General features: G+C 44.9%; 1 protein-coding gene and 1 long non-coding RNA gene across 2 annotated transcripts in view; one reads left to right on the top strand and one right to left on the bottom strand.

The window, feature by feature from the left end:
• The window catches only part of LOC143838851 (sialic acid-binding Ig-like lectin 13), a 42,436-nt gene that overhangs the window by 4,139 nt on the left and 12,356 nt on the right, over positions 1–25,941 (top strand). The window contains exons 3-4 of the mRNA XM_077340761.1: positions 3,589–4,017; positions 6,284–6,586. Of these exons, the coding sequence (XP_077196876.1) occupies positions 3,589–4,017; positions 6,284–6,586 (732 nt within the window). The remainder of the gene's footprint in view (positions 1–3,588; positions 4,018–6,283; positions 6,587–25,941) is intronic.
• Positions 16,527–18,747, bottom strand: LOC143838982 (uncharacterized). Its single transcript, XR_013231507.1, has 3 exons — positions 18,692–18,747; positions 18,001–18,071; positions 16,527–16,596 (listed from the first exon to the last, which is right to left on the bottom strand). It is a non-coding gene; the product is annotated as an uncharacterized LOC143838982 (long non-coding RNA).

The following is a 25,941-nucleotide window of genomic DNA, read 5'->3' as shown; positions in this document are numbered from 1 at the left end:
ACCCCACCGATATCCCTGTTGTCCCCAGGCTGCATCGCCAAATCTCCAGGTGTTTCCTGGCCTGGATCAGGCAAGTAATCTGCCCTCCTCCTCCAGTCTGCTAGAGAGAAGGCAGTTCTGTGGAGCCTATGGTGTCAATGAGATGTCCCTCTCCCCCCATAATGTGAGTGGAGGAGCTCAGAATGCTTAATTCAACTCCTTCCTTCTCCTACCTTAACCACACAACATTCGGAGAAGACATCCAAGTGGTATTCCTCGCCAAGGTGCAGCTCCAGTGTTGGCAGAATTTAAATATGCCAAGAGGTGCAAAGTGGCATGCTGCTTAAAAGAATGAAATAGTTTTATTGTGAGGAAGGAAACAAACTCTGTATAGGAAAAAGAGAGAGAGAGAGAGAGAGAGAGAGAGAGAGAGAGACCTAACTGTTTAACTGTTCTGTTCATTCATTCTGTCTGTTAATTGAGGCAAGTGGGGAGGAAGTGTACTAAGAGCAGGAAGTCTCCAAGGGAACAAATCAGAACATGGGAGGAGAGTATTTGAAAGTTCCTACCCTAAATATGCTAAAAACACACCTCTTCTGATGCCCCCTGCAGGTATTCTTCATATCCCTTTGAATTATGCACGGTACAGATCTTGCATATTCCAGTATCCATCATGTTGAGAGATTTTTTTTTCCAGAGGGGTCTTAAGGAACTATATTTGAGTCAGGTATTCCGTTTCCAACCCTGCTTGTTGGAAAGCCCAGCATATTTTCAAATGCAAGGCTCACATTCCTTTTGAGTCTGTCATGTGTCATTTATGTGAGCCTGTGAGGGTCAGTTACTCATAGAGAAATGACCAAGAGCTTATTCAACCAGGTGCTGGATTGTCTCAACCTGGCTGCCCATGTGCCTGAGCTCCAGAAATGTTACCACAAGAAATACTGCTAGGATGCTGGGTGGAGGGGCAGTAGGGTCTGTCTCTAAGGCTGCATTCACACATGGTTGGATTATGCACTCTTGAGGTATTACAGCAGTCATTTAGTCAGTGGGTTTTCCTGTGTGACATGGCAGAATCTCGTTGTGAACCATTGCTCACATGTGTGGAAGGTGGGGTCCCCCCCCAGAAGTCCCTGTTCTCCTACCCCATGGTCCACCCCCAAACCTTGGCTCCTCCACACCAACTTCACCAACAGCTGTGGAAAAGAGAGACGTTCTGGGCTTTCACTTTAAGAACTTTATCACCACTTGGACTGAAATGAAGAGACTGATTGGTTAAAATGGTGGTTCCTAGCTGCCATCTCTGATGAGTGTGGTCTCTTTGGTATCTGCAGGCCTGATTGATAACTACTGCTTGGAGCTACCCTTCTGCAGGGTCTCAGATACAACTTGCTTAGCCTGAAAAAGGTAGCTGTTATTTAGAATCATAGAGTTGGAAGGGGCCATGCAAGCCATCTAGTCCAACACTGTGCTCAATACAGGATAAGTCTGAAGCATCCAGGATAGGTCTCAGTCCAGCTGCTGCTTAAAGACCTCCAGTGAGGGGAAGTTCCCACCTCCTTAGGCAGTCCATTCCACTGCTGAGCTACTCTGATTATACTATATACACAATATTGTACTATATAAATTAAGGTGACCAGTTTTTAACATTGGTAAAGTGGGACACCATTGACTGGGGGGGGGGGGTTCTTGATTAAAAATTTGGTCTCTATGGAGCAACAAAAAGTTTCATAGAACACATAGAATGCAAAAATAGTATTGTAATATATATATTTTAATTTCAACATAAGTACAATTTGCCAGGTACCCCCAGATGTCCCCCCCAAAAGTGGGACAATCTGGTCACCTTAATATAGATCTTCCTCAGTGGTCAAAGGATTGTGTGCAATGATCAAAATTTAAAGGCTTGCTGGGTGGCAAAGAAAAATCCTGAAAAAAATAAATGTTTAAGACATGTTAGAATGAGCAGATATTTTTTTTAAGGGATGTCTGTAATAACAGCCTCTTGTGGCACAGAGTGGTAAGGCAGCCGTCTGAAAGCTTTGCCCATGAGGCTGGGAGTTCAATCCCAGCAGCCAGCTCAAGGTTGACTCAGCCTTCCATCCTTCCGAGGTCGGTAAAATGAGTACCCAGCTTGCTGGGGGGTAAACGGTAATGACTGGGGAAGGCACTGTCAAACCACCCCGTATGGAGTCTGCCATGAAAACGCTAGAGGGCGTCACCCCAAGGGTCAGACATGACTCGGTGCTTGCACAGGGGATACCTTTACCTTTTACCTAATGTAATATATTTTTGCATTTATTTTATATGTTTGATTTTCATAAACATGGTGGTAACTTACTGTTAGGTGTGGCTTCAACTAGTGTTTCTAAAGCATGCCTAGTTCAACATCAGGAGTGCATTTCCATGTGTGCTAGAAAAAGCTTTGTCATTGCAAAGGAAAGTTGACTTTTTATGCCTACCTGCTCGGCCGATAGAATACGGCACCAGCAATTTTCTATGGGTCAGTGTTGGAATGTCTAGTGAAGGAATGTGAGTGTATGTGGGGGGGGGGGAAGGAACAGAGATAAACAGAGATAAACCACTATGCCAAACCAATTACATTTTAAACTATCTGTCTTTAAACCACTTTGACATAGTGGTTTATCTTTGTTCCTCCCCCCCCCCCCCCACACACACACACACTCACATATGTATGGAGATATTCTGTTTAAAATATGGACATTTTTAATTTTTAATTTTTGAACTGTATAATTTTATTTCCATCTTCTTTACATCGTGGTGGACTCAGCGGCACATTTTAGAAGGTGGGCTCCAAATCAGATACTTTAGAAAGGCGAGTTGGAGCTACACCTTACAGTAAGTTACCACCATGCTTATGAAAATCACATTCACTTGCCCACTTTCTAAAAGCACCTGGTGAAATCTATGGCAGGCCCTGTGGTGTCCATGTTGGAGACCCCTGTGCTAGGCCGTTGCAGGCCCCATGGCAGGGGTAGTCAAACTGCGGCCCTCCAGATGTGCATGGACTACAGCCCCCATGAGCCCCTGCCAGCGAATGCCATGCACATCTGGAGGGCCACAGTTTGACTATCCCTGCCCCATGGGCTCGTTGATTTCTTAACTTCACTCTTCTTTCTGCTAGTTTTAATTGCAGAGGGCTTATACTTCAAAAATGTTCCTGTACTGATTCTTTCCTGACGGCCTGTATATAACAACAACAACAACAACAAGCCTTTAATAGCATATAAAAGTACAACATAAGAAGGGAAAGGGCAAAAGGATCCACTGCTCGTGAAGACAAAGGCAAAGATCATGCTTTAGACATAACGCATTCACGATTTCTCATGGCAAGGTGTAAAAACTTTGCTACTGGTTCGATTATATCAGGGTTCTGGGATGTCAAAAGAAACTGAGTCTTTCGTTCCTCCGAATGCAGTTCTCTTTTACACAGCAGCGAGTTAAGAAATTTGGCTCGGATCGAAGAATAAAATGGACAATGGAAGAAAACGTGTGTCATTGATTCTATACAGCATTGTCCACAGGGGCACAGCCTAGCTGAATACAGGATCTGTTGAAATCTCCCATATATATCTCTTCTTCCTCTAATAGGTTCGTCAAGCCAGAATCTGGCTTTTACACTGGCGGTTCCTGACTCTGTCTCTGTACAACATGGCTTCTGCATTCACATTCCTTGCCAGTTCACGTATGATCGTTCAAAGATCTCGAGGAAACTTTATGGCTACTGGTATCAGAAAAGAGAAACATCGACAAACCTTCTTGATGTCTTGCTGCAAGCTTTCCTCACTCCAGGCGTTCTTGTGGCCACCAACGACAAGACGCAAAGGGTTCAGCCGTTCTTTGCAAACCGCTTCCATTTATCAGGCGATCCGAATAAAGGCGATTGCTCCTTCAGCATCCTTAACGCCCAGTTGCAGGACAACGGAGAGTACGTCTTTCAAATTGCGGACAGCCTTGTGAAATTCATCTATCTCACCAGCCATGACCCAGCTCCTAGGACAGTTCAAGTCCTCGTCACAGGCAAGCATTTTCTCCAATTACCTCTTTCCTTGCGCTTTGCTGCCTTTGATGCTGTAGGGGTGGGAAGGCAAAGTTGGAGACCACAGAGCTTATGTGCAACGGTACCGGACAGGAATGCAAATGCTTCACCCTTCCCAGCCCGTCTTTTAGGTCTCCTGAAGAAGGAGCCAAGTTGCCCAATTCCGTCATGGAGAAACTGCATGGGTTTTTTTGAGACACTTTGAGAAACTGGACTCCTGAAGCAGTTGCACTTCTGGTTCTTAGGGTGTGCATTCAGCTAATCAGAGCTAAAAAATAAAAAAAAAACCCTCATACCTCAGCAGTCTCCCCCCCCCCCTTTTTTATATTTTCCTGGTAAGCTCACAGAATGGCCTGAACTCTTGACTCCAAATCATTGAAAGGGATCTCAGTCCCCTTTAAATGCCTCAGGCTCATGGAGCAGGAAAAAAGAAACAGGATTTCCAAATAAGTTACTAAATTTCAATACCACACTTATCCTTGTTGGGATGTAGGGTACTATAAGCTGGTATAGCCTTGGCCCCAGTGAAGGTAGTGTGAGGATGGGCACCAGGAGAAACTGGCGAAGTCATTTGTCTCAGGTGCCCAAAATCAGGCCAGTATGTGCTGGAACATGCCGTCAAGTCCTAGCTGACTTTTGTACTGATTCTGCACGTGGAATTTGCCCCTGGACAGCCTCTCATTGCTCACGTGTTTGTGTTTTCTGGTGGTGGGGTCTGAACAGGGAGGGGGGCATGTGATGAAGCAGCCCTCTCCCTATTAGCTTGGCATCTGTGTTCTGTGCTTTAAATCATTATCATGAACACAAAATCATCGGGGCCTAGTTACCATAGCCAGGCTATCACAAATCTACCCAAACATAAAGAGAGACCATTGTACAAAGGATCTCAAAAAGGGATCTAAAGAAATGTTTTACAGTTGTAGCATTTCCCCATAGCAACGTGAAAGTGTATTGTTTTGTTTTTAATTTTATTTCAGTGCTCGGGGGGGGGGGGGGGGTAATGGAAGTTTGAGTCTCCCAAACAGTGGCTGAGAAGGGATTAGTGACTTGCATTGATTGACAGCCCAAGGAGCAGGGAGAAAAGTTCAGGTCGTCTATGCTTTTGGATTCTCTGCTGCCTCGTCGGGAGGCTAAAAGCCACGATGAGATGGCGGGAAAACATGGGAGGGGTCTCCCGTCGGAAAGCGTGCAATCACACGGTTTCCAAATGAGGGTTTGCAAGCAGGAAGTGGCATGCCTTTTATATCTTGGTACAGAATCGGTTATGGTGACTCTGTAGGGCAGGGGTAGTCAAACTGCGGCCCTCCAGATGTCCGTGGACTACAATTCCCAGGAGCCCCCTGCCAGCGAACTCCTAAAACATTTTTCAGGCTTTGAGAAATCCTAGAAGTGGCATGATTGGGAAGCATAGATGTGTACACGCCCACCCAGATTCCCTCCCCTCCCCACCCCACCACCTCCAGGCCCATCACTGGCCATTTTCAAAGGAGTGGGTGGGTCAACGTATATGGTCATCTTGACCGATAGATGTTTAACAAATTTAAACTATAAATACAAAATTTATTAACTCCCATCCATTCAGGAAACCCTTCCAGGACCATCAAGAAATGCCAGGGTTTCAAAAAACCCTGGTTGAGAAAGCCCATCTATGATTGGGATTTTTAATATTCAGTAGATAAAGAACAACAATGGATGTTTGGCCATGATTTTAGGCTAAAATAAGCCGTTCGTAATATAGAAGTCTCATTTTGCGCCTCTATGTCCAAGAGTTGCTGCAAGATTTTGAAGGCAAGGGATATTCAGAGCGGAATTGCCATTACCAGCCTCCAAGTCATGATCCCGGTATGCTTTGGAGGTCTCCCATCCAACTACTCTCCAGGGCTGACCCTGCTTAACTACTGAGATTTGACGAGATCAGTCTAGCATGGGCAATCCTGGTCAGGACCAGAAGAGAGCAGAATCATATGTACAAACAACATCACTTGGCTGAACATCAAAACTGATGAACCATGCAGTGAGCAGGGTGGTATATAAAGGAACAAGGCGATGAAAAGGGAATAAATTTCACAGATGTTACGCAGACCTGTTCTCCGTGATCTAAATGCCCTGCTGAATGGTTCCGTTTTCTGCATTTTGTGCAACAATTGAACCGTGAGAGCTTTTATCAGTCTTTTATCCTTTCTGGGTGTGTTCTCAATCCACCGCCTGTGTTTTCATATCATTCTTACCTGGAGATCCTTCTTTCAGAGTTCACTGAGAAACCAGATATTGTGAAATTGCCTACTCTGGTTTCTGGGGAGGAAGCCATTGTGACCTGCTTGGCTCCGGGGCCTTGCTTTAGGATTGAGCCTGAAATCTCATGGGAAACAGCTGTGAAAGGATACGACACGTCTGAGTGGAGTGAACAGCACAACCAGGACAGCTGGACTTATGGGTCCAACTTCATCTTCACACCCTCCCTAAATGATCAGGGCAAATTACTCACCTGCCGGGTCTGGTATCCTCATGTACAGATACAAGTTGAGAGCACCATCCGTCTTGATGTCACCAGTGAGTAGCTCCCTTCTCTATAGACTGTGTTATAAATAAACACATCTGCCTAATGCAGTAGTTCTCAACCGGGGGGTCGGGACCCCTTTGGGATTGTGGCAGGGCGAGCAGCTTGGCTACGGGGGGGGGGGGGGGGGTGCCAGCCACACAACAGCCTTGCAGGGTAGATTGAGATAGAGCATTTGTCTGTCTGGACCAGCCGAAAAGAGTGAGATCAGCATGGTGGGACAAGAGGCAGAACTGAACTGAGAAAACCCCGGAAAAAAGAACATTTTATATGCAATCACGAACAATGGATTTTCATGCCATTGGTCCATTTTGGTTTAATGTCTGTGAAAGAACCCTTGCCTAATTTTATGGTTGTGGGTCCCCACAACATGAGGGACTATATTAAAGGGCCGCGGCATTAGGAAGTTTGAGAACCTCTGTCCTAATGGATTTACACATCATGAGTCTGAGCAGGAGAGCGCTAAAATGTTCACATGGAAATTGATTTTGTTAGTGGGTGAAGTGCCACAGGACTACGTTTGCCAGCCTCCAGGTCAAATAGGCAAAAATTAAGGAAGGTTGCCTCCTCTTGTTGAGCAGCTTGAAACCGAATTCTTGAGAGGAGGGGATTAAATAGCTGCCCACCCCCCAACCCCCTTGCCGTGATCATCAACAATCGTCAAAAGCCACATTCTTCGACATCAGTCCTTGTCAGCTTCTTCAAGCAAAACAATTTTGGGAGAATCGTTGAAATGAAAGGACTGGCTGTTGACTTTGTAACACACGTCTGATTTCTGAATATAAACCTTGTTTGTAGAACTTGGAATATAGTGTCTTTGAAGGTTGTGTACATGGGATTCCAGGTATTCTGGTTTCCTTCTTTGACATCAACCCCCAGGTAAAGCCTGAAGATCTCCTGCACTTTACACTTGATCTCTTGATGCAGAGGTTGGTTCCCATGGAGAAAATGGCTGTTTTGGAGAGGGGACTTTATGGTATGATGATGATGATGATGATGATGATGATGATGATGATGATGATGATGATGATGATTTATTCAGTTTCTTACTCGCCACTCTTGGGTGGCTCGTGGCGGGTTACTAAGTCTGTATAAAACCTCAATAAAACTTCCCCTTAAAATCACAGACATAATTTACAATCCAGAAAAATAAAATGAAATAGGATATGGCGGGAAAAAATGTTCTAGCCCATCTCAGACACATTCCCTTCAATACAATCTCCTTGAGGGGGGGAAAAAGAAAAGGGGGCAGGTGGAACCCATGGCCGTCGTCTGTATAACTGTGTTTTGAATCTGGGGGGGAGGGGGAGGTCATATAGATCTTCCTTAGCATCCCGGCCTCAACCGTAGACATGGTGGAAGAGCTCCGTCTTGCAGTTCCTGCTGCCGTCCTTCCTCGCCCCAAACCCTGCCCTTCACAGACTCCACCCCCCCAAAAAATCTCCAGGTATTCTCCCATCCAGAGCTGTTAATCCTACACTGTGGCCCTGTTTCATCTATTTTGTATTATCTGTTTATTTATTATTGCATTGTTATTCTGCCCTTCCAAAAAGTTCAGGGAGGTTTACAGCATAATAAAAACAAAACAATCTTCCTCCGTGAGCAGTCGCCACTGGGTGGAAGTGGTGGGATATAAATTGAAGTGTAAATAAAGACCAGCTTTGTCTAGGGTCGCCAGATTGTCCCTGGCCACTGCTGAGGAATGGGGGTTTAGGGCTGCCAGATCTAGACTGGGGAACTCCTCGAGATTTCAAGAAGAGTTGGTTCTTATATGCCACTTTTCTCTACCCAAAGGAGTCTCAAAGTGGCTTACATTCACCTTCCCTTTCCTCTCCCCACAACAGACACCCTGTGAGGGAGGTGGGGCTGAGAGAGCCCTGATATCACTGCTCAGTCAGAACAGCTTTATCAGTGCTGTGGCAAGCCCAAGGTCCCCCAGCTGGCTGCATGTGGGGGAGTGGGGAATCAAACCCTGGACTCCAGATTAGAAGTCCACACTCCTAACTGCTACACCAAGCTGGCTCTCTTTGGGGCTGAAGCCTAGCAAAGACGGTACTCAGTGGGTTACTCTCTATGCCTCTCAGACCCACCCTTTGGGTGCCCTCAACCTTCTCTGGGCTATGTTTCACATCCATCTCGGACTGTCAAGGCAGTGATGAATGCAACAAGCCGCAGACCACCCTGTGAGAGAGGATGCTTTTTCTAGCCTTTGCAGCCTCTCACCGCTTCCCCCTCAGAAGCCATTATAGCACATGCTGGCAGTGGCTCATAGGAATATTAGTCCACAGACACCTGGAAAGCCATGGTTTGGCCACACCTGGTGTAAGGGTTAAGAGAGGCAGACTCTAATCTGGAGAACTAGGTTTGATTCCCCATTCCTCCACATGCAGCCAGCTGGGTGAGCTGGGATCAGTCCCAGTTCTCTCAGAGCTCTCTCAGTCCCTCCTACCTCACAGGGTGTCTGTTGTGGGGAGAGGAAGGGAAAGGTGTTTGTAAGTTGCTTTGGGACAAATTTGGGTAGTGAAAAGCAGCGTATAAAAACCCCAACTTTCCTTCTTCTTCACTGGGGATGCTGACAAAGGCCTCAGCAGGGCCATAGCTCAACATGGCAATGTTTTTACTCATTTCAGCCACCCATGGTGAGTTTCAGAGGTCTTCAGCCGCCATCTTGCTGATAGTCCTGTGCTTGAACAAGTAAGTATCTCCCCTTCTGTCCTGCAGGGCACGTTAACTGAAAAGCAGAAGAGCCACGAAGGAAACAAGCATTGCAATAAGAATTTCTCCAGCTGTACCATAAACCTTCTGGAGTCAGTACAGGCAGCTTTGCTCTTTGGCTAACGACTCTTTTCTCTTGAAATCTCCTTTGCAGGGTTTTGTTTTGTTTCCTGTTCTTCTTCTCGGTTGTTTGGCTTTTGAACCGGAGGGACACTCCACCGAGAGGGGAGGAGCAGATGATAAAAAGGGCACCAATTGGATGAATGGAAGAGTATCTCCTGCTGGCTCCCCAGGGCCTGTGGACTGAAAACAGAGTTTTGCTTTCCAAATTGGGGCTTCGTGCCTGGAGTTATTGCACATTCGGCAGTCTGTTTGATTTTAATTAAAGGTCTTGTGGATTGCACAGTGAACTGGTGGAGAGAGCTCAGTGCCTAAGTGGATGGAGAGTCAAAGAGGCTTCCCAAAGCCAAGGGCACTGAAACTACTGCAGCTGTGCAGGGATCCTGGACTGTATAAGCACAGAATGATGTATACTGGCTCACAGTTCTACAGCAGACGGACATCCCAGCTAGATTAAGAACGCTATAATTTTTTCCTATTGGTCAATATTAATATTGGTATTTATTCATATCACTCTTTCAAATCACCAGAGACCTGATCCTTTTGACCAAGGATGGTGGAAATTGAATTTGGAACCTTCTGCAAGCAAAGCAGGTGTTCTGCCACTGAATTAAGGGCCCTCCACCGTGAAAGATCTCTGAACATATAAGCCACGCTTTCTCAACCAGGGGTTCATGAAACCTGGGGTTTTGTGATGGCCCCGGAAGCGGGTGGGAGTTAATTTTAATATATATTTTACATTAATGAGACATTTATTGGGCAATGTGACCATATATGATCATGTCGACTCACCCACCCATCCCAAAGTGGCCAATGGTGGGCCTGGTGGTGGTGGAAAGGGGAGGAGCCTCAGGTGGGCGTGTTCACAGCTTCCCAACCATATTCTGCACGATCTGCCACTTCTGGGGCTTCTCGAAGCCTGAAGAATGTTTCAGGGGTGTCTCAATGTTAAAAAAAATTGATTACTGCTTATTTTATTCTCTTTTATTTGTTTATCAAGACTATGTAATTTTTATCAATTAATTGTAATTAATTAATTATAATTATGAATTACCCTTGTTCTCATGATGTTTTATGTGCCATTAAAGGTTTTTTGAATTTGAATTTGTTAAAAAAAATTGAGAAAGGCTGATATAAGCTGTCTTTTACTGAGGAGCTATTGGTCTATTGAAGTCAGAATTCTTTACTCTGATCAGCAACTAAAGGAAAGAAGAAGAGTGTTTTTTGTTTTGTTTTGTTTTTTGGATACCCTGCTTTTTACTACCCAAGGATTCTCAAAACGGCTTCCAATCGCCTTCCCTTCCTCTCCCCACAATAGACAGCCTGTGACGTAGGTGGAGCTGAAAACGCTGTAAGAGAACTGTGGTTAACCTGAGGTCACCCAGCTGGCTGCGTGTAGAGGAAGAGCACCAAGAACCTCCGGTGGATGGCTTTCCCATCACTGATATCCTGACCCTGCCAGAGATTGAACCCAGGACTTTGTGGATGCCCCTGAGCCCAGCCTTTCAGCGCTGGAGATTCCCTCACGTCCATGTAGTTTTGTAAAGATGTGTAAGGCTGGTTGGGAGAGAAATATGGAATGGCTGTGAGTAGGTCCTGTAGCTGTGTGGGGTGTTACTCCTGGCCCAAGGAAGATGGAATGCCATCCCATGGTTATCCTGTGGCCAGCCATGCAGTCTCGGCCTAACCTAGCAATGAGTCTATTGTGATTTTAATATGGAGATGGGGAGAATATTGTGAACTTTGGGTCCCTACTGGAGGGGGGAATGGAGTCTTAAAACAAAACAAAATAAAAGACACACCATTACTTGATGTACGTCCCAATGAAGTTAGTGACACCTAGTAAATTATTGCTGTATAAAGTTGCCAGGTGCTCTTTGGCCACCGATGGGGAATGTGGGTGGGGTGAGGGGTGCAGGGTTGCCAGAACCAGGTTGGGAAACTCCCAGAGTTATGGGGATGGAGCCTGGAGGGACAGGGACATCAGTGGGTTATAAGGCCTTAGAGATCACCCTCCAAAGCATCCTTTTGCCCCAGGGAAACTGATCTCTGTTCTGAAGCTGAACTCTAATTCTGGGGCATCCCCAGGTCCCACCTGGAGGCTGGCATCCCTACGGAAGTACAAGAGAGGGCTTGCAAGGCTCATGGGAGGAAGTCCCATATCCCCCCCCCAAAATTGCTGCCCCCCCCAACCAATACTGAGCCCGGCAGCCAAGCCATCAGCAATATGATGAGCCCTTTCCCGTTCTCTCCCACAGAGGTAAAACGTCCCATTCGTTTTTATTTGCTTTTCTGACTGAACAGCCCTAGCTGTCTGGTTTTTTTCCCTTCCCTGGAAAGCTCTGTCTGTCCCACCCTGTCTCAGGATGGTGTTTTTCTGCTGACTCAGCCCAGGAACTGGAGGGAAGGGCCCTGCTCGCCCTTTAACTTGAACCATTGAAAAGGACCCTTGGGATGCTTTGAAATTCAAAATTAAGGAAATATTTTAGTCAGCACTGAGGGAAAGCTCAGGTGAAATCAGGAGTTGAAATTTCTGAAGTCACTCTGAGGTAAAACTAGTATAAGCACAGGCTTTAATACTTATGTTTCAGGCTGCAGAGAGTCTCTTAAGCTATTCAGTTACTTAAAATCTTTATACCGAGAGGCTTTTGTTCCAGTATATCTCCCAGACACTCAAGTATACTTTCTTACTCTTTTGGTTTCTATAAAGGTGTTGCACACTTTCTAATACCCAAACCCCTTATCTTGAAACATCAATGTTGTCTTAAGTTTTTAACTGACTCTTAAGGCAGCTTCTAACCACCCACTGCACTCTTCAGAGCTGTCACCCTGGTTGGACTGGCTTCTCGCTCTTGCTTTGCCATTTAGACATTTCCACCTCGATTCTGGCTAATTCTAGTCATGGTTCTTTATTTGCCTGAATTTTTGCTGCTTCCTCTCAGTTTTCTGTCCCAATTTTCACCTCCTGTTTAAGACTTCCCGCAGCAAATGTTTCTTCTCCCTCACCATTGTATGCCTCTCTAGGTCTGCGTGGCCTTGCCATTTCTGACAGGAATTGTGCGTAATTTTTCAGAGGTTTATAAATATAAACTCTTCAGTCTATGCCTGTTTGTACAGCACTTGTTGGATTTAAAAAGGGCAGACCACCACAAGTGGCGGTTGGTGTCCGCCGCTGCAGCTGCCATTGTAATGGGCTGAATCTGGGCCCGCAATGGCTTCCTGTGTCCAGCACTGGAGTCCTGCTCCACTGCACTGGCTGACTGGAGCGGTTTCCATGAGTGCATTGTCTGAGAGCCAGCTTGGTGTAATGGTTAGGAGTGTGGACTTCTAATCTGGTGATTCCCCGCTCCCCCACATGCAGCTAGCTGGTTGACCTTGGGCTCGCCTCAGCACTGATAAAGATGTTCTGACAGAGCAGTAATATCAGGGCTCTCTCAGCCTCACCCACCTCACAGGGTGTTTGTTGTGGAGACAGGAAAGGGAAGGTGACTGTAAACCGCTTTGAGATTCTTTCGGGTAGAGAAAAGTGGCATATAAGAACCGATTCTCTTCTTTTTCTTCTTCATTAATATCAGGGCTCTCTCAGCCTCACCTCCTTCAGTGTGTCAGTTGTGGGGAGATGAAAGGGAAGCCAATTGAAAGCCACTTTGAGACTCCTTCGGGTAGAAAAAAGCGGCATATAAGAACCAACTCTTCTTCTTCTTCTTCTTCTTCTTCTTCTTCTTCTTCTTCTTCTTCTTCTTCTTCTTCTTCTTCTTCTTCTTCTTCTTCTTCTTCTAAGCATGCAGGCAACATTTTTAGAAGGATTTGAATGCCCCCCTCATCTATTTTATTTTGGTTTTAAGGGGGGGAAATGCAATGTCTTTAGCTTCTGTGTGGCCTTGATCTGCATATTTAGCTATCTGCAGATGGGGCCTGTGGCTGGCTATTAGAATATAAGGTGTAGAGATAGGTAGATACCCTTTCTATTCAGACAGAACATCCCATCCATGATGCAAAGGAATGAGAAGAATCCGAATAACATACAACAATCAAATGGCAAGCAATTAACAAACCAATGCCAAGTTCCAGTGCTTTTAGAGGTGTCCAGTAGGGGGTAGGGCTGAGCAGGTGGAAAGGCTCAGCTTTGGATGGCAATCTCTCCCCAGGCAAAATATGCCATTTCTTTTATCTTTTAATTTAATGCACTCTAATTTCAAGCAATTTCACTCTGCCTCTTTCCAGTAAGCATGCTTATCTTTGCGTTGTTTCTTTGCCAGCATTTTACCCCCAGCTTCTCCATATGTTTGCCATTTGTTGACTTTTAGACTTTGTAGATTTTTATCCCCGAAACAAAACAAAAGCACTGAATCAATTTTGCCAGTAGGCTTTCTACCAAATTTCATTAGTGGGGCTGGCTGGGGGGAGAGATGACTGCCCTTTCCGACTGAGCAGAATCCACATCTAAAACTGCAATTTTTGAATCCAATCAGCGCATTCATAAAATTATACTGCTGAAGTGAATATGCATCAACAGGAAAAGTACTGGATCTTTTCCAACACTGAAGCTTTGTGATGTTCCCAAGATGATTTGGCCAATGATACACATGCCTTAGTAGCATCAAAATGAAGCCATTGTGATGTACTCTGTGTACGGCTATTTTTCAGGAAACAATGGTGCAAAATGAAGTGGACAGAATTTAAACTGGAGTTTGTTGCATGAAACACGTACCTCTGGTCTTGAAGAATTGCCGGTCAGGTTTGAGACCAAATTTAAGCGGATGTTTTCAAATGTGCCTTCAAGATTCTAGATCCAACATCTCCACAGGACCACCTCCTCCTATGTGAACAGGCACACACCTTTAGTGGATGAGGGACAGTGGCTCCGTGATAAAGCCTCTGCTTTTCCCTGCAGAAGGTTGCAGGTTCCATCTCTGATATCTCCAGGGGATCAGGCAAAGGGTGAAGAAGAATAAGAGTTGGTTTTTATATGCCACTTTTCTCTTCCCGAAGGAGTCTCAAAGCAGCTTACAATCACCTTCCTTTTCCTCTCCCCACAACAGACACCCTGTGAGGGAGGTGAGGCTGAGAAAGCCCTGATATTACTAAAGAAGATAATTAGTTCTTATATGCCACTTTTCTCTACCCGAAGGAGTCTCAGAGTGGTTTACAATCACCTTCCCTTTCCTATCCCCACTACAGAGACCCTGGGAGGGAGGTGAGGCTGAAAGAACCCTGATATTCCTGCTCAGTCAGAACAGCTTTATTAATGCTGTGGCAAGCCCAAGGTCATCCAGCTGGCTGCATGTGAAGGAGAAGTGGGGAATCAAACCCAGCTCGCCAGATTAGAAGTCCGCACTCCTAACCACTACACCAAGCTGGCTCTCTGATGTGAAAGACCTCTGTCTGAGACTATGGAGAGAGTACTTGTCAATCAGAGCAGAGAGATCAACCTTGATGGGCCAATGGTCTGATTTAGTATATGACAGCCTCATGTGTTTCCAAAGTGTGTTAGATGAAGTTCAGAATTCACTGCTCAGTGAAAATGTAAGCTTCTACAACCAGCAGCAAATGCATTTGCTATGACCTCCATTTACTGGGTCTTGATCGGGATCTACTCTGACCCAGAACTGGAATGGAATGGAACCAGACCACTTGAGAAAGATTCCACCTACAGCTCTTACCATATCCAAAACCAGGGAGAACTAAGAACCTCCACAGGGAATGCTCAAGCATACCATTGTGGATGACCTAATGGAGGAGATGAACCCCCTCTTTCTGAATTTCCCAGAATGGATGTACATGGAGAAGGCACCATGTCCAAGTTATTGTTATTATATTTAGATTTATTGCCCGCCATTCGCAGTGACTCATGGCGGGTTACGTTAGTATGAATAAAACCCTATTAAAACCCCAGACATAAAAAACATCACCATCCAAATGAACAATGTAAAAGAGAAGAATGGCAGAAAAAATATATATAAAACCTTTCCCTCAAACTGGAGGTGGGAAGAGGGGGCAGATGAAACCAAGCTGCCATACACACACTATCCTGGAGGGGGAACCAACAAATCTTTCTCATTGACCGGTGGAAGAGTTCTGTTTTGCAAGCCCTGAAGCCAGGAGTAAAGACAGAATGAACACATTCATGCCTAGCAGCCCCAGAAGATTGTATGATACACAAGTACATCGCAATATCCTATTTCATGGAATTACTCAAGAGGAGAGAGCTGCGCTCTGTGGCCAGGATCCAGACCCAGCTCCAGGCAACAGAGAGGATGGGTGAGCTGGGTACTACAATACATCTCTGCTTGACCTTCATTGGTATACCGTTCCTTGACGCCAGCATATGCTCAAGTTTTCTGTTTGGACAGCTCTACTTTTGATTTGGTTGTTCTGGCTTTCCATGCTCTTTACTTGCTCCCAGATTGCCACGCCTGTGGACAGCTCCAGTGCTGATCTACACAGCTGCCAGCTCTTATTCCTCTTTCCCTGAATGACTGACTGGAATATACTTTTTGGTTTGGGAGGAGGACACCTGTCGATCTCAGCAGAAGGATCCAATCTTATTGGCTTCTGGGTTGACCTTCACATTTCCTCAGCCCATGGGCTATCAAGTTCCATTCTTTTCCACCCCCCCCCCACATCTCCAGACGGATCACTGATTGGACCTATAGGTCATATAGAGGCCGAGACAATGGACTCACTCCAGCCAATAGGCAGCAAGGGATATTTACTGGTTTGGCTGAAGCTGATATTCCCAAAGTTCTCTTGCAGAGTTCCCCACTACATTTGGGGCCACACCCCCTAAACCAGGGGTAGTCAAACTGTGGTCCTCCAGATGTCCATGGACTACAATTCCCATGAGACCCTGCCAGCATTTTCTGGCAGGGGCTCCTGGGAATTGTAGTACATGGACATCTGGAAAGCCGCAGTTTGACTACCCCTGCCCTAAACCAATGGGTGAAATCTCCAAGCAACTATTATGGGTTCCTAGTGTCTTTTTTGTTTTTTGCCTCCAAGTCACGACCAATTTATGGCTACTTCATAGAGCTTACAAGTCAAGAGAATAATGAAGTCAGTTGCCCACCTTCATGTAGTGCCTCTGGTATTCCTTGATGGTCTCCCATCCAAATACTGGCCAGGGCCAAACCTGTTTAGCTTTGCACTTACATACATAAGACCTTTCCTGGAATTATACAAAAGAAAACCAATTGACAGTAGTACACAAAACAGATAAAATTCCAGTTGTAACCTTAACAGCATCTCTGAATACTCTGTAGGTAATTAGCTGTGTTCTTAAGTCTCCCCGGCACCATATCAATGAGAAGGCTATAGAGTTTGATTAAGTGGGAGGGATTAGTATTCTCAGCTCAAAAACTATCCATGTAAAATTTATGTTAAGGGTCATAAAAGGCACAATGGACTCAGGGCATGGACACCACAGGGACATAATCTATCTTCAGAGGGTATCCCTCAAAATCTACCTTCCAGGAGGTATTCTGCATGGAGCCAAATAAAACAGTTAAAAAAAACAGTTTAGACTGCTTTATTATATTACAATCATTGTTCTGCATTGAATATATGTTGAAAAACTATGTTGCAATGCTCTCTGCATGAAACAATTCATAGCCCTGCCACCTGTAGTTTTGCCAACTCCGCTTTGTTCTCTAATGCAGTCACTAATCTGCATAACTAAGGAGCTTCTCTGCATGGCTAATAGTTCGTCTCAGGCAGGCAGGAGAGAAATGAATCGTTGAAAAGCCTCTTTCAGAAACAACACTTAAAAGATGCTTAAAAAACCAAAGAGGCAGTTCACCATGCAGAGCAAAATCAGTTTTGCGGAGTAAATTCACTCTTTTGTGCAGAGATGAGAAAAACAATGGTGTATTTAATGTGTTTTCATCAGCTTATCCATCATGCAGAAGAGGCCCAGGACAGCAGATGGAATTACAGTAAACTTTGCCTGTGAAATAACTATACAGATTTGGATTGGTTAGGATGCTGATGTATGGGGCCATTTGACCCGGATGACGACGGGTGCCGAAGGTCAAGGGAGAGCATGTTTCATAAGCTTCAATGATTAATTTTTGGTAATCAACCTCAATTAGCCTTTTTTTAATACAAGAGAAGGTTTCCCTCTCTGGTTAAAACAGTAAGAGGTCATAATTGAGTTTGAGTTCTTTAACTAGCTTTCCACTTAAAAACCATTTAATTTAATAAAGAAACCACCAACTTGATAACAGGGTCAGTGAATTCATCTGTGGTCTGGGACACAGAACAGTGACTGGAGTGTGGTGGGGGACAGATGGGAGGAAGTGCATAGATCTCTGACCCTCCATAGAAAGCCAATTTAGTCCTCCTCAGTTTGCCTCAGAGCCCTGTTGCTAATCAGTGGAGACCCATGTCAAGATTCACACATGCTGATGTTCCAAACACACATGTTCAAGTCTGTGGTTCCAGAACATGCTTTGTCCTTGTATACTTGGACAGAGCTTAGCTCTCTCAGAAGAGAGAAAGGTAAAGAAAAGAAACAGTCGTTTAATCCTTCTTATCTCTACTGAAAGAGAAGTGGAGATAAAAGGATACTTACAAGTGCAGAAGTAACTTCAAAGCAGTTCTAGGTCGGAGGGCAGTGCTAAGCATTTCCATGGTAGCCATTAACTGGAGGCAGTGCAGAAATACAAAAACAGTGTTTTAAGCACCAATTCCCATTGTCTGGTTTAATTAGGAGAATGGTGTGTGTTTCGGCCTCCAGCTAGGATGGAGACGATAATAAAAGGGTTGGTTTGTTAGGAAGGAGGGAGAGAAATAGGAGAAAGGTGTTGGATGGGGAAAGAGAGCAAGGTGGGAGGTGAAATCAGGTTAGAAGACGGATCTGGTAGAGAAGCTAGAAATGGAATATCAGGAGGAGGCTAGAGACAGGTGATCCTATTGGATGAGAGAAAATAAGAGATGGGGAGGGTAAGGGAGCAGGGTGGCCAGACTGTGACTGGAAACCAGTGGGATACCTATGTGGGGTGGGAGTAGGGTTGCCAACCCCCAGATGGGACCTGGGGATCTCCTGGAATTGCAGCTGATCTCCAGACTACACCGATCAGTTCACCTGGATAAAATGGCTGTTCAGAAGGGCAGTCTCTATAGCATTATACCCCATTGAGGCCCTTATCCTCCCCAAGCTCCACTTCCAAATGTCCAGGACTTTCCCAACCTGGAGATGACAACCCTACTCCCACCCAACCCTACTCCCATCCCTGCTAGTAGTGAGGGGACACCTGGCAAACCTGGATCATCAATGTGGTGATGTCACGTCCAGCATGACCCAGAAGCATGGTCCTTGTATCACTGGCCATGCTCTAGCAATTGTCCAAAATTTGACATCTGTTGCTCCGTTCCAGTTACCCTGACCCTGTTTCCTTGCTCATCCCAGTTGGGAGCAGGAGGCCCAGCCTTCCTAGAAGGGAGAGAAAAAGAATATTGTGAAGGTAACGGGAGGGGAGTGGGGCAAGGCGAGTGGATGCAGAAAGTGAGAAGTCCTACTTTGCTCGTCTTGAAGAGAGAAAGCATACTTTCATGGCGGTGGCATTGGCCAAGGGAGAGCTGGGTAGAAACCTAGACCAAAGGAGCCCTTTTAGACCCCAAATATATGGATTTTATGCCCATGGTGGGGAAATGAGAGTCAAGTGATCAAGGTGACTTTTATAGGGAAGGTGACATAGGGAAGATTTAGGGAACCTATTTAGGGTTACCAGCCTCCAAGTGAGGCCTGGAGAACTCCTGGAATTACAATTGATCTCCAGATGACAGAGATTAGTTCCCCTGGAGAAAATGGCTGCTTTATTTAGTGGACTGTAATGACATTATACCCTGCTTAGGTCCCTCCTCTCGCCCAACCCTGCCCTCCCCCCTCCACAACCAAATGTTCAGAAATTTCCCAGCTTGAAGTGGCAACGGTACTACTGACATAATCAGAGATGAAATGACAGCACTTCTGGGTCATGCCGGAAGTGACATCATCCCATGGAGCTTGGAGTTAGGGGGCGGGGCCTGGCATGGTGCATAAGCATTCCCATATTGACCAAATGTAAGGTAGAAAAATCTAGCATAAATTCCATCACAAGTGTTTTTGTTTTAAATTGCTTGGTTTAATTTCTTTATTGCTCCACAAGATCTCCGAATTATTTTATTTCATATTTGAATGACATGTAAATCGTTCTGGTTACTCAGTAAATTGGTGTAAGAATTATTTGCTTTATTGCTCCACAAAATCTCGGAATTATTTTATTTCATATCTGAATGACATGAAAATCCTTCTGGTTACTCAGTAAATTGGTGCAAGAATTATATTTGCTAGGCATTGGAAGACCTGAATACTTCCTAATGAAAGAAGAATGGCTATCAAATAGCCTGCAACTGGTCCCATTAACTGTTCGGCAACAATTTTGCCATGTAAAATAGAAAGGAGAAAGTTGGCAAATTTTAATGAGAAACCTAAATTGTGTGTAAAATAGGGTGGCCTGTTAGTTAGAAATGAGTCAACCTGCTTTTCAAAAGACTGTTATGTACCATTTACAATCGTTTGATCATTTATGGAATGATAGTGCAATTGATTGTATATGATTATGGTATTAAATTTCATTTCAAAGTTTTGTTAAAAAAATTCAAACTAGATAAAGCAATGCATAATGAGACTGAAGTATAGCAGGGGTCAGATTCGGAACTGGGGGGAGCAAGTTCAAATAACAAACCTTTTTAGGAATGGAAATTTTCTATATCTCCAGAATCATTTTTACTTGGAAACGTGATACTTTAGGGGGTCCACTCATCTTCTTAACTTATGGATACCCTACATTTATTCAGATTTCCCTCTAAGCCAGGTTTTCTCAACCAGGGTTTCATGAAACCCTGGGGTTTCCTGACACCCCTGGGGTTTCCTGACAACCCTCGAATGGTTTCCTGAATGGGTGGGAGTGAATTAATGTATATTTATATATTTTTTAATTTGTTAAACATTTATTGGGTGATATCACCATATATGGTCATGTCGAGCCCCCAAGTGGACATGATGGGCCTAGAGGGGATGGGAAGGGGAGTAGCCCAGGGTGGGCATGTACACAGGTGTTCTTCCCAACCATATTCTGCATGATTGTGCCACTTCTGGGGTTTCTCAAAGTCTGAAGAACGTTTCAGGGGTTCCTCAACAGTAACAAGGTTGGGAAAGGCTGCTCTAAGCCTTTCTCTCCTCCCTAAATATCATTTACCCATCCATGATGATGGCTAAGTTATAAAAGAGCTTCCAAATGACTCTGATGAGGAACTGATCCCTAGAGCCAGGATGAACATCATAAATTCAATTCTGGGGCTTATTGGTGGCACCGTTTTCATCAACGCAACCAAAGAAGAAATCCAGCTTTCCCAAGAGCCGTTCAGTTTTCAAACTGCACATGCATACATCAAGTGGCTATTTTTTAAAATAAAAAGCTCCAGAAGGAAGTTATTCAAAATGAAACCATAAAACAAGTGTCATGTCTAAGCGGACATAGAGGTTGCAAAAGCCCCCAGACGGCTATGCTAGTGCTTGAATGCATTCAACTGAAAAAGAGAGCAAACAAAAATCAGTCAACATAGCAAAAATATGTGTAGAAGAAATACTGCAAAGTTACCAACTCCAGATAGGGGGAAACCTGGAGACTTTGAGGGTGGAGCCTGCAGAGGGTAGGAAGATCTATTGTGGGGCTTTGGTATATTGTGGGGTTGGCTGTGGGTTTCCTTAGTTCACTTTTGGTTCTTGCATGATCATGCTGGGGTCACCATAAAGAGCTGAAAGGAACTTCCAGCATTCCAGTCTATGAACTCACGGATCTAACACAGGACATCTCTCTCTGGGGGGCTTATTGTTTATTCGAAGCCATTGTTAGATTGTTGATGTGTTATTTGTTAGACTGTTCTACGTGTTACTCCTGCAATGTTTTATGTGAACCGCCCTGAGCCGTATGGGAGGGCAGCCTAAAAATCTATAAATAAATAAATAAATAAATAAATAAATAAATAAATGAACGAACGAACGAACGAACGAACGAACGAACGAACGAACGAACGAACGAACGAACGAACGAACAAAAATCTGGTCCATTCATTCATTCATTCATTCATTCATTCATTCATTCATTCATTCATTCATTTATTTATATTTCTATACCGCCCATTTCTTTGCAACTCTGGGCGGTTTATACAGAACGTTATAACTTACATGGAACATTATACAGACTATAACATCAAAACAACTTTCAATAAAACATCAAAAGATTACAAAGGCACATTTATAATATAATAACAATCAGCAGTAACTTTGGGAGAGTCATGGGCAGGCGTCTGGGGGGACCAGCAGGTGTTCTGAGTCATCAGCATAGTGTACTCAGGTCAGCATAGTGTACTCAGACTGGCAGTGGGTCTGCTGCATTTCTTTCAGTCAGGGCCTGCTCTCTGCCATGAATTGTCTATGAACAGGGGTCACCCCATCTTGTCTGTATTTCACTGTTCTTTTTCCTGGATTCCCATGTAACCCAAGCCTATTCTCTGTTCCCATGTTATCAGGCTTTGTAGTGCCCGCTCTGAATTGTTTGTGCTTTGATCCCTGCCCGCTCGCTCTGCATATTGTAACAGCAACATTGTATCTTGTCACTAGGCGCCGGCCAGTCCAAGGACGTGCGAATCGTAGCACCTCTGGCAGGATGCCTGGGATGGCACCTGGGGAAGAGGGCACCCCTCCCCTTGGGAATATTCAAGTTTTGGGCGGGAGAATTGGATTGAAAAGGGCTTGCAATTATATTGTGGGTTAGATTTGACTTCCTGAGTTATAGTGACTAAAGTAAGGTAAAGGTAAAGGTATCCCCTGTGCAAGCACCGAGTCATGTCTGACCCTTGGGGTGACGCCCTCCAGCGTTTTCATGGCAGACTCAATACGGGGTGGTTTGCCAGTGCCTTCCCCAGTCATGACCGTTTACCCCCCAGCAAGCTGGGTCCTCATTTTACCGACCTCGGAAGGATGGAAGGCTGAGTCAACCTTGAGCCGGCTGCTGGGATTGAACTCCCAGCCTCATGGGCAAAGCTTTCAGACGGCTGCCTTACCACTCTGCGCCACAAGAGGCTCTAGTGACTAAAGTAAACTTCCATTAAAGCTTTCTTACTATAGAAGTTTTGTTGTGAGTTCTTTTAGCCCTTGACACATAACCTGCTTTTGCTGCAGATGCCAAGCATAGAAAAAGGGGCCTTAACATGCCAGGGAGCAGCTCTACTACTGAGACATAGACCCTTTCCTGTTAGTCTACGACTGGCAAGGATCGGCATGATAAAATGGTGGGGAAAAGCTGAAAGATCTTCCAGGCCTTTGGGCTCAACGCGCTTTGAGAAACAAAATGGAGAAAACCTTGTAAAGAATAAGATTAACTATGTAAATAGGAATCACAAAGGGGGATTAACCAATGCACGCTGCTCAAGCTAAAATAAATAGCCAAACATGTAGAAAACAGCAGTGTGGCTGATTTCATGTGGGGAACGGTGCTCCTGCACACAGCACGACACCATATTTTAAAAACAGAAAGTCTTTCAGAGGGTTACGGTCACTTTGAACGGAGCGGGTCAGTATAGCTCAGTCAGACATGTCAGGCGTGAGAGAAGCAGTATTATCTGAGATTATCACAGTGGCAACGCCATTTCCCCCAGAGCAGAGTGTCCCAGATCTTTTACTTTTTAACGTCTCTTCACTGGCAAGCAATCCAATCGCACTGCCTTTCCTAGAGAAGACACAGCTCAATTGAGCAATGCACTTTCTTTTGTTAACCAAGTGTGTCAATCTTTAAAATTGTGTCGGGGCATGGAGTACATTGCTTTCAAATTGCGGGAGCAGTGAATCATAATATATTCTACAAATGTCCTGAAGGACATGGTGCCGGCTTTGTTGTCTGTTTAAAAGGGGGCGAGGGAATTCGCTTTGTTCTTGAAATGAAAGAAGGAAAAATGAGTACCCAACAAACCCTGTTTTATTCAGATCTCTGCTTGTGAAACTCAGTGTGACGAGATAGGGAAGGTGTTGTCATTCTCTCTGGGCTACCACGTGTTGTAGTTGGAGAACAAAACCATACAAAAGAGAATTGCTCTTTTACCCCACTGTGTACAGTTTCCACTCTTAGCATGCTTTGAGAGAGCGTAGCATGTGCTTTATCTTAGCTCCAGAAGGTGCAGCTTCAATGAGAGACAGGAACATTGAGAGAGGCTAAAAGATATCAAGGTTTACTTTCTGTACAAATATACCATGTTCAGCCATGACATATACATAGGGTTAATGGCCAGGTAGGGCTGGAATCATCATTTGGCAATAATAGCTGAGATTGCATTAAAGCAGTTGTCAAGATCTTCTAATGGCCCTAACTCAGCATACACATTATCACTTGCTCAAAAGTTTCCTTTTGTTCAGCCTCCTCCCTTGAATTTGTTTACCCTTCACAGTCCTGTTTTTTGTCCAAATGCAATGTGCTATGTCTGCAGACCTGCCGAGGACCAAGTTTTAGGTCCAAGCAGGATCAAAGCAGGCAATGGAATTGACCAATGTGCAGCTAGATCCTGCCTGCTGGATCCAGTCAAGTTAAACCTGAAATTGACCAATAGCGTGCACTGTTGGGAAGATCCATCATTTGCTTTTGTATGTAAGTTGGGTTTTTTTTGGGGGGGGCAGTCTCTTGTACCACCATGCTTGTATCATTTTGCTTCTTGTACCACCATGCTGAAATCCCAATAAAGAGATGATGGAACTCCCAGCATCCTGGATTCCTTGAACCAGGGTAGTCAACCTGTGGTCCTCCAGACGTCCATGGACTACAATTCCCATGAACCCCTGCCAGCATTTGCTGGCAGGGGCTCATGGGAATTGTAGTCCATGGACATCTGGCGGACCACAGGTTGACTACCCCTGCCTTGAACCACATATTTAACACAATGTTTGACTGTACTCAAAAACTCATGCCATTAGGGGTATGCGTTTTTTCTTTGCCCTCCCTACCTCCATTCCCACACAGCTTTTGAATTTTAATGGTTTTTTAAAGTGCTTCATCCTCCCCCTGCCCCCGCATTTGCCTGTGCTATCCTTGGAAAACACTGAGACAAGACTTTTAGCAATAGATAGATCACAGTGGACTCTGTGAAGTGGCTTCCAGAGAGTTTTCAGTCTTTGAAACAGGGGAGGGGGGAATAAAAAAACATGGCCATGAACTAGGGTGCTGAGTCCCTGGTTGTTCTCAAGCTTGTTTGAAAGCATAGCATCTTTGAGGGATGGCTAAACAGGAAGAGCAAAGTTGATTCTCTGGACATGAGCTCCAAAATGAGAAAACTGACCTGAATCTGAAGGCAACCCCCTGCAGCTGAAATATAGCCAGCACAAAGAGGGGTAATCATGAACAATATAATATGACCATTTTCACACGAGGAAAATGTTCCTGGACAGTTTTAGAATGTTGGCTGCTTTTAGAGCCCCCTCCACATGATGTCGCATGCATCCCAAGGCTGTCCAGTATCTGGGTCAAGATTTGGCCATTTTTAACTCACAGTTTTGGGAATCATAAAACTGAATTTACGAAGTCATGCATCCCATAAGTGAGCAGCCAGTGAGCAATCAGGGATAAGACCGTATGGAGGGGGAAATCTGTGATAATCTCAGTAGCTTTGTCCTGCCCTCACACTCACCCACCCCTCTCCATTTTCTGCTCTGAGTAATTAAAAAAAATGGTGTGGTCCATGTTGCAGTGCAACCACAAACCTGCATTGTCAAAGGTGAAATAAAATATTTAAAATGCCCACGAGCTTTTTGGGATGAGGCAGGCAAAACACAGCCCTGTTTCTGTTTTCTGAAGGTGGGGAATGAGCTGGGAAAGAGGAGGGGCAGGTGATCAGGCTGCCTTCTCCTGAATCATTAACGCAAAATGTCTTTTTGGGCTTCAGTTACCTGTCCAGCTTTCTACCAACTCAAGCAGGCCAAAACAGCCCTGTTTGCATTTTCTGTTTCACCGTATGCTTAGGTGCTAAAAGCGCCCACCACAAGACTGCAGTTACTTGTGCAAAATGGTCATGGAAAGCCCCTAGCATCTGCCCCTCCACCAGAAATTTTTCTTGCCGTGCTGAGGACTAGAACCTTGGCTTCATCATTCTGGCCTCTCCACCCTCCCACAGAGTATTCTAGAGCTTAATCTGAGCTTTGGTATGGCTTTTTGTGAGTCAGCGTTCACTTGTATCCGCAGAAAGGAACTTTGGCTCACAAAAGCTCATGCTAGAATCCATGTTGTGTCAGTCTTCAAGGTGTCACGACTTCTGCTTATAGATTTCCTTGCCCTGGAGAGGGATCTGCAGGGGCAGGGAGACCTTCACCTCCTGAATTTCCAACTCTGAAACCACTGCTCAGTGTTCAAGACCCTGAAAAGGCTAAAAACAAAAGCAAAACATTCTCACTCTCCTCCCATGCTACTTAGTTCGTTGAAGCCGTTTCCTG

Source organism: Paroedura picta, chromosome 5 (genome assembly GCF_049243985.1).
Source record: "Paroedura picta isolate Pp20150507F chromosome 5, Ppicta_v3.0, whole genome shotgun sequence".
Taxonomy (NCBI): domain Eukaryota; kingdom Metazoa; phylum Chordata; class Lepidosauria; order Squamata; family Gekkonidae; genus Paroedura; species Paroedura picta.
Note: the sequence above shows the minus strand (reverse complement) of the source record. Positions and strands in the feature narration are given on the sequence as shown.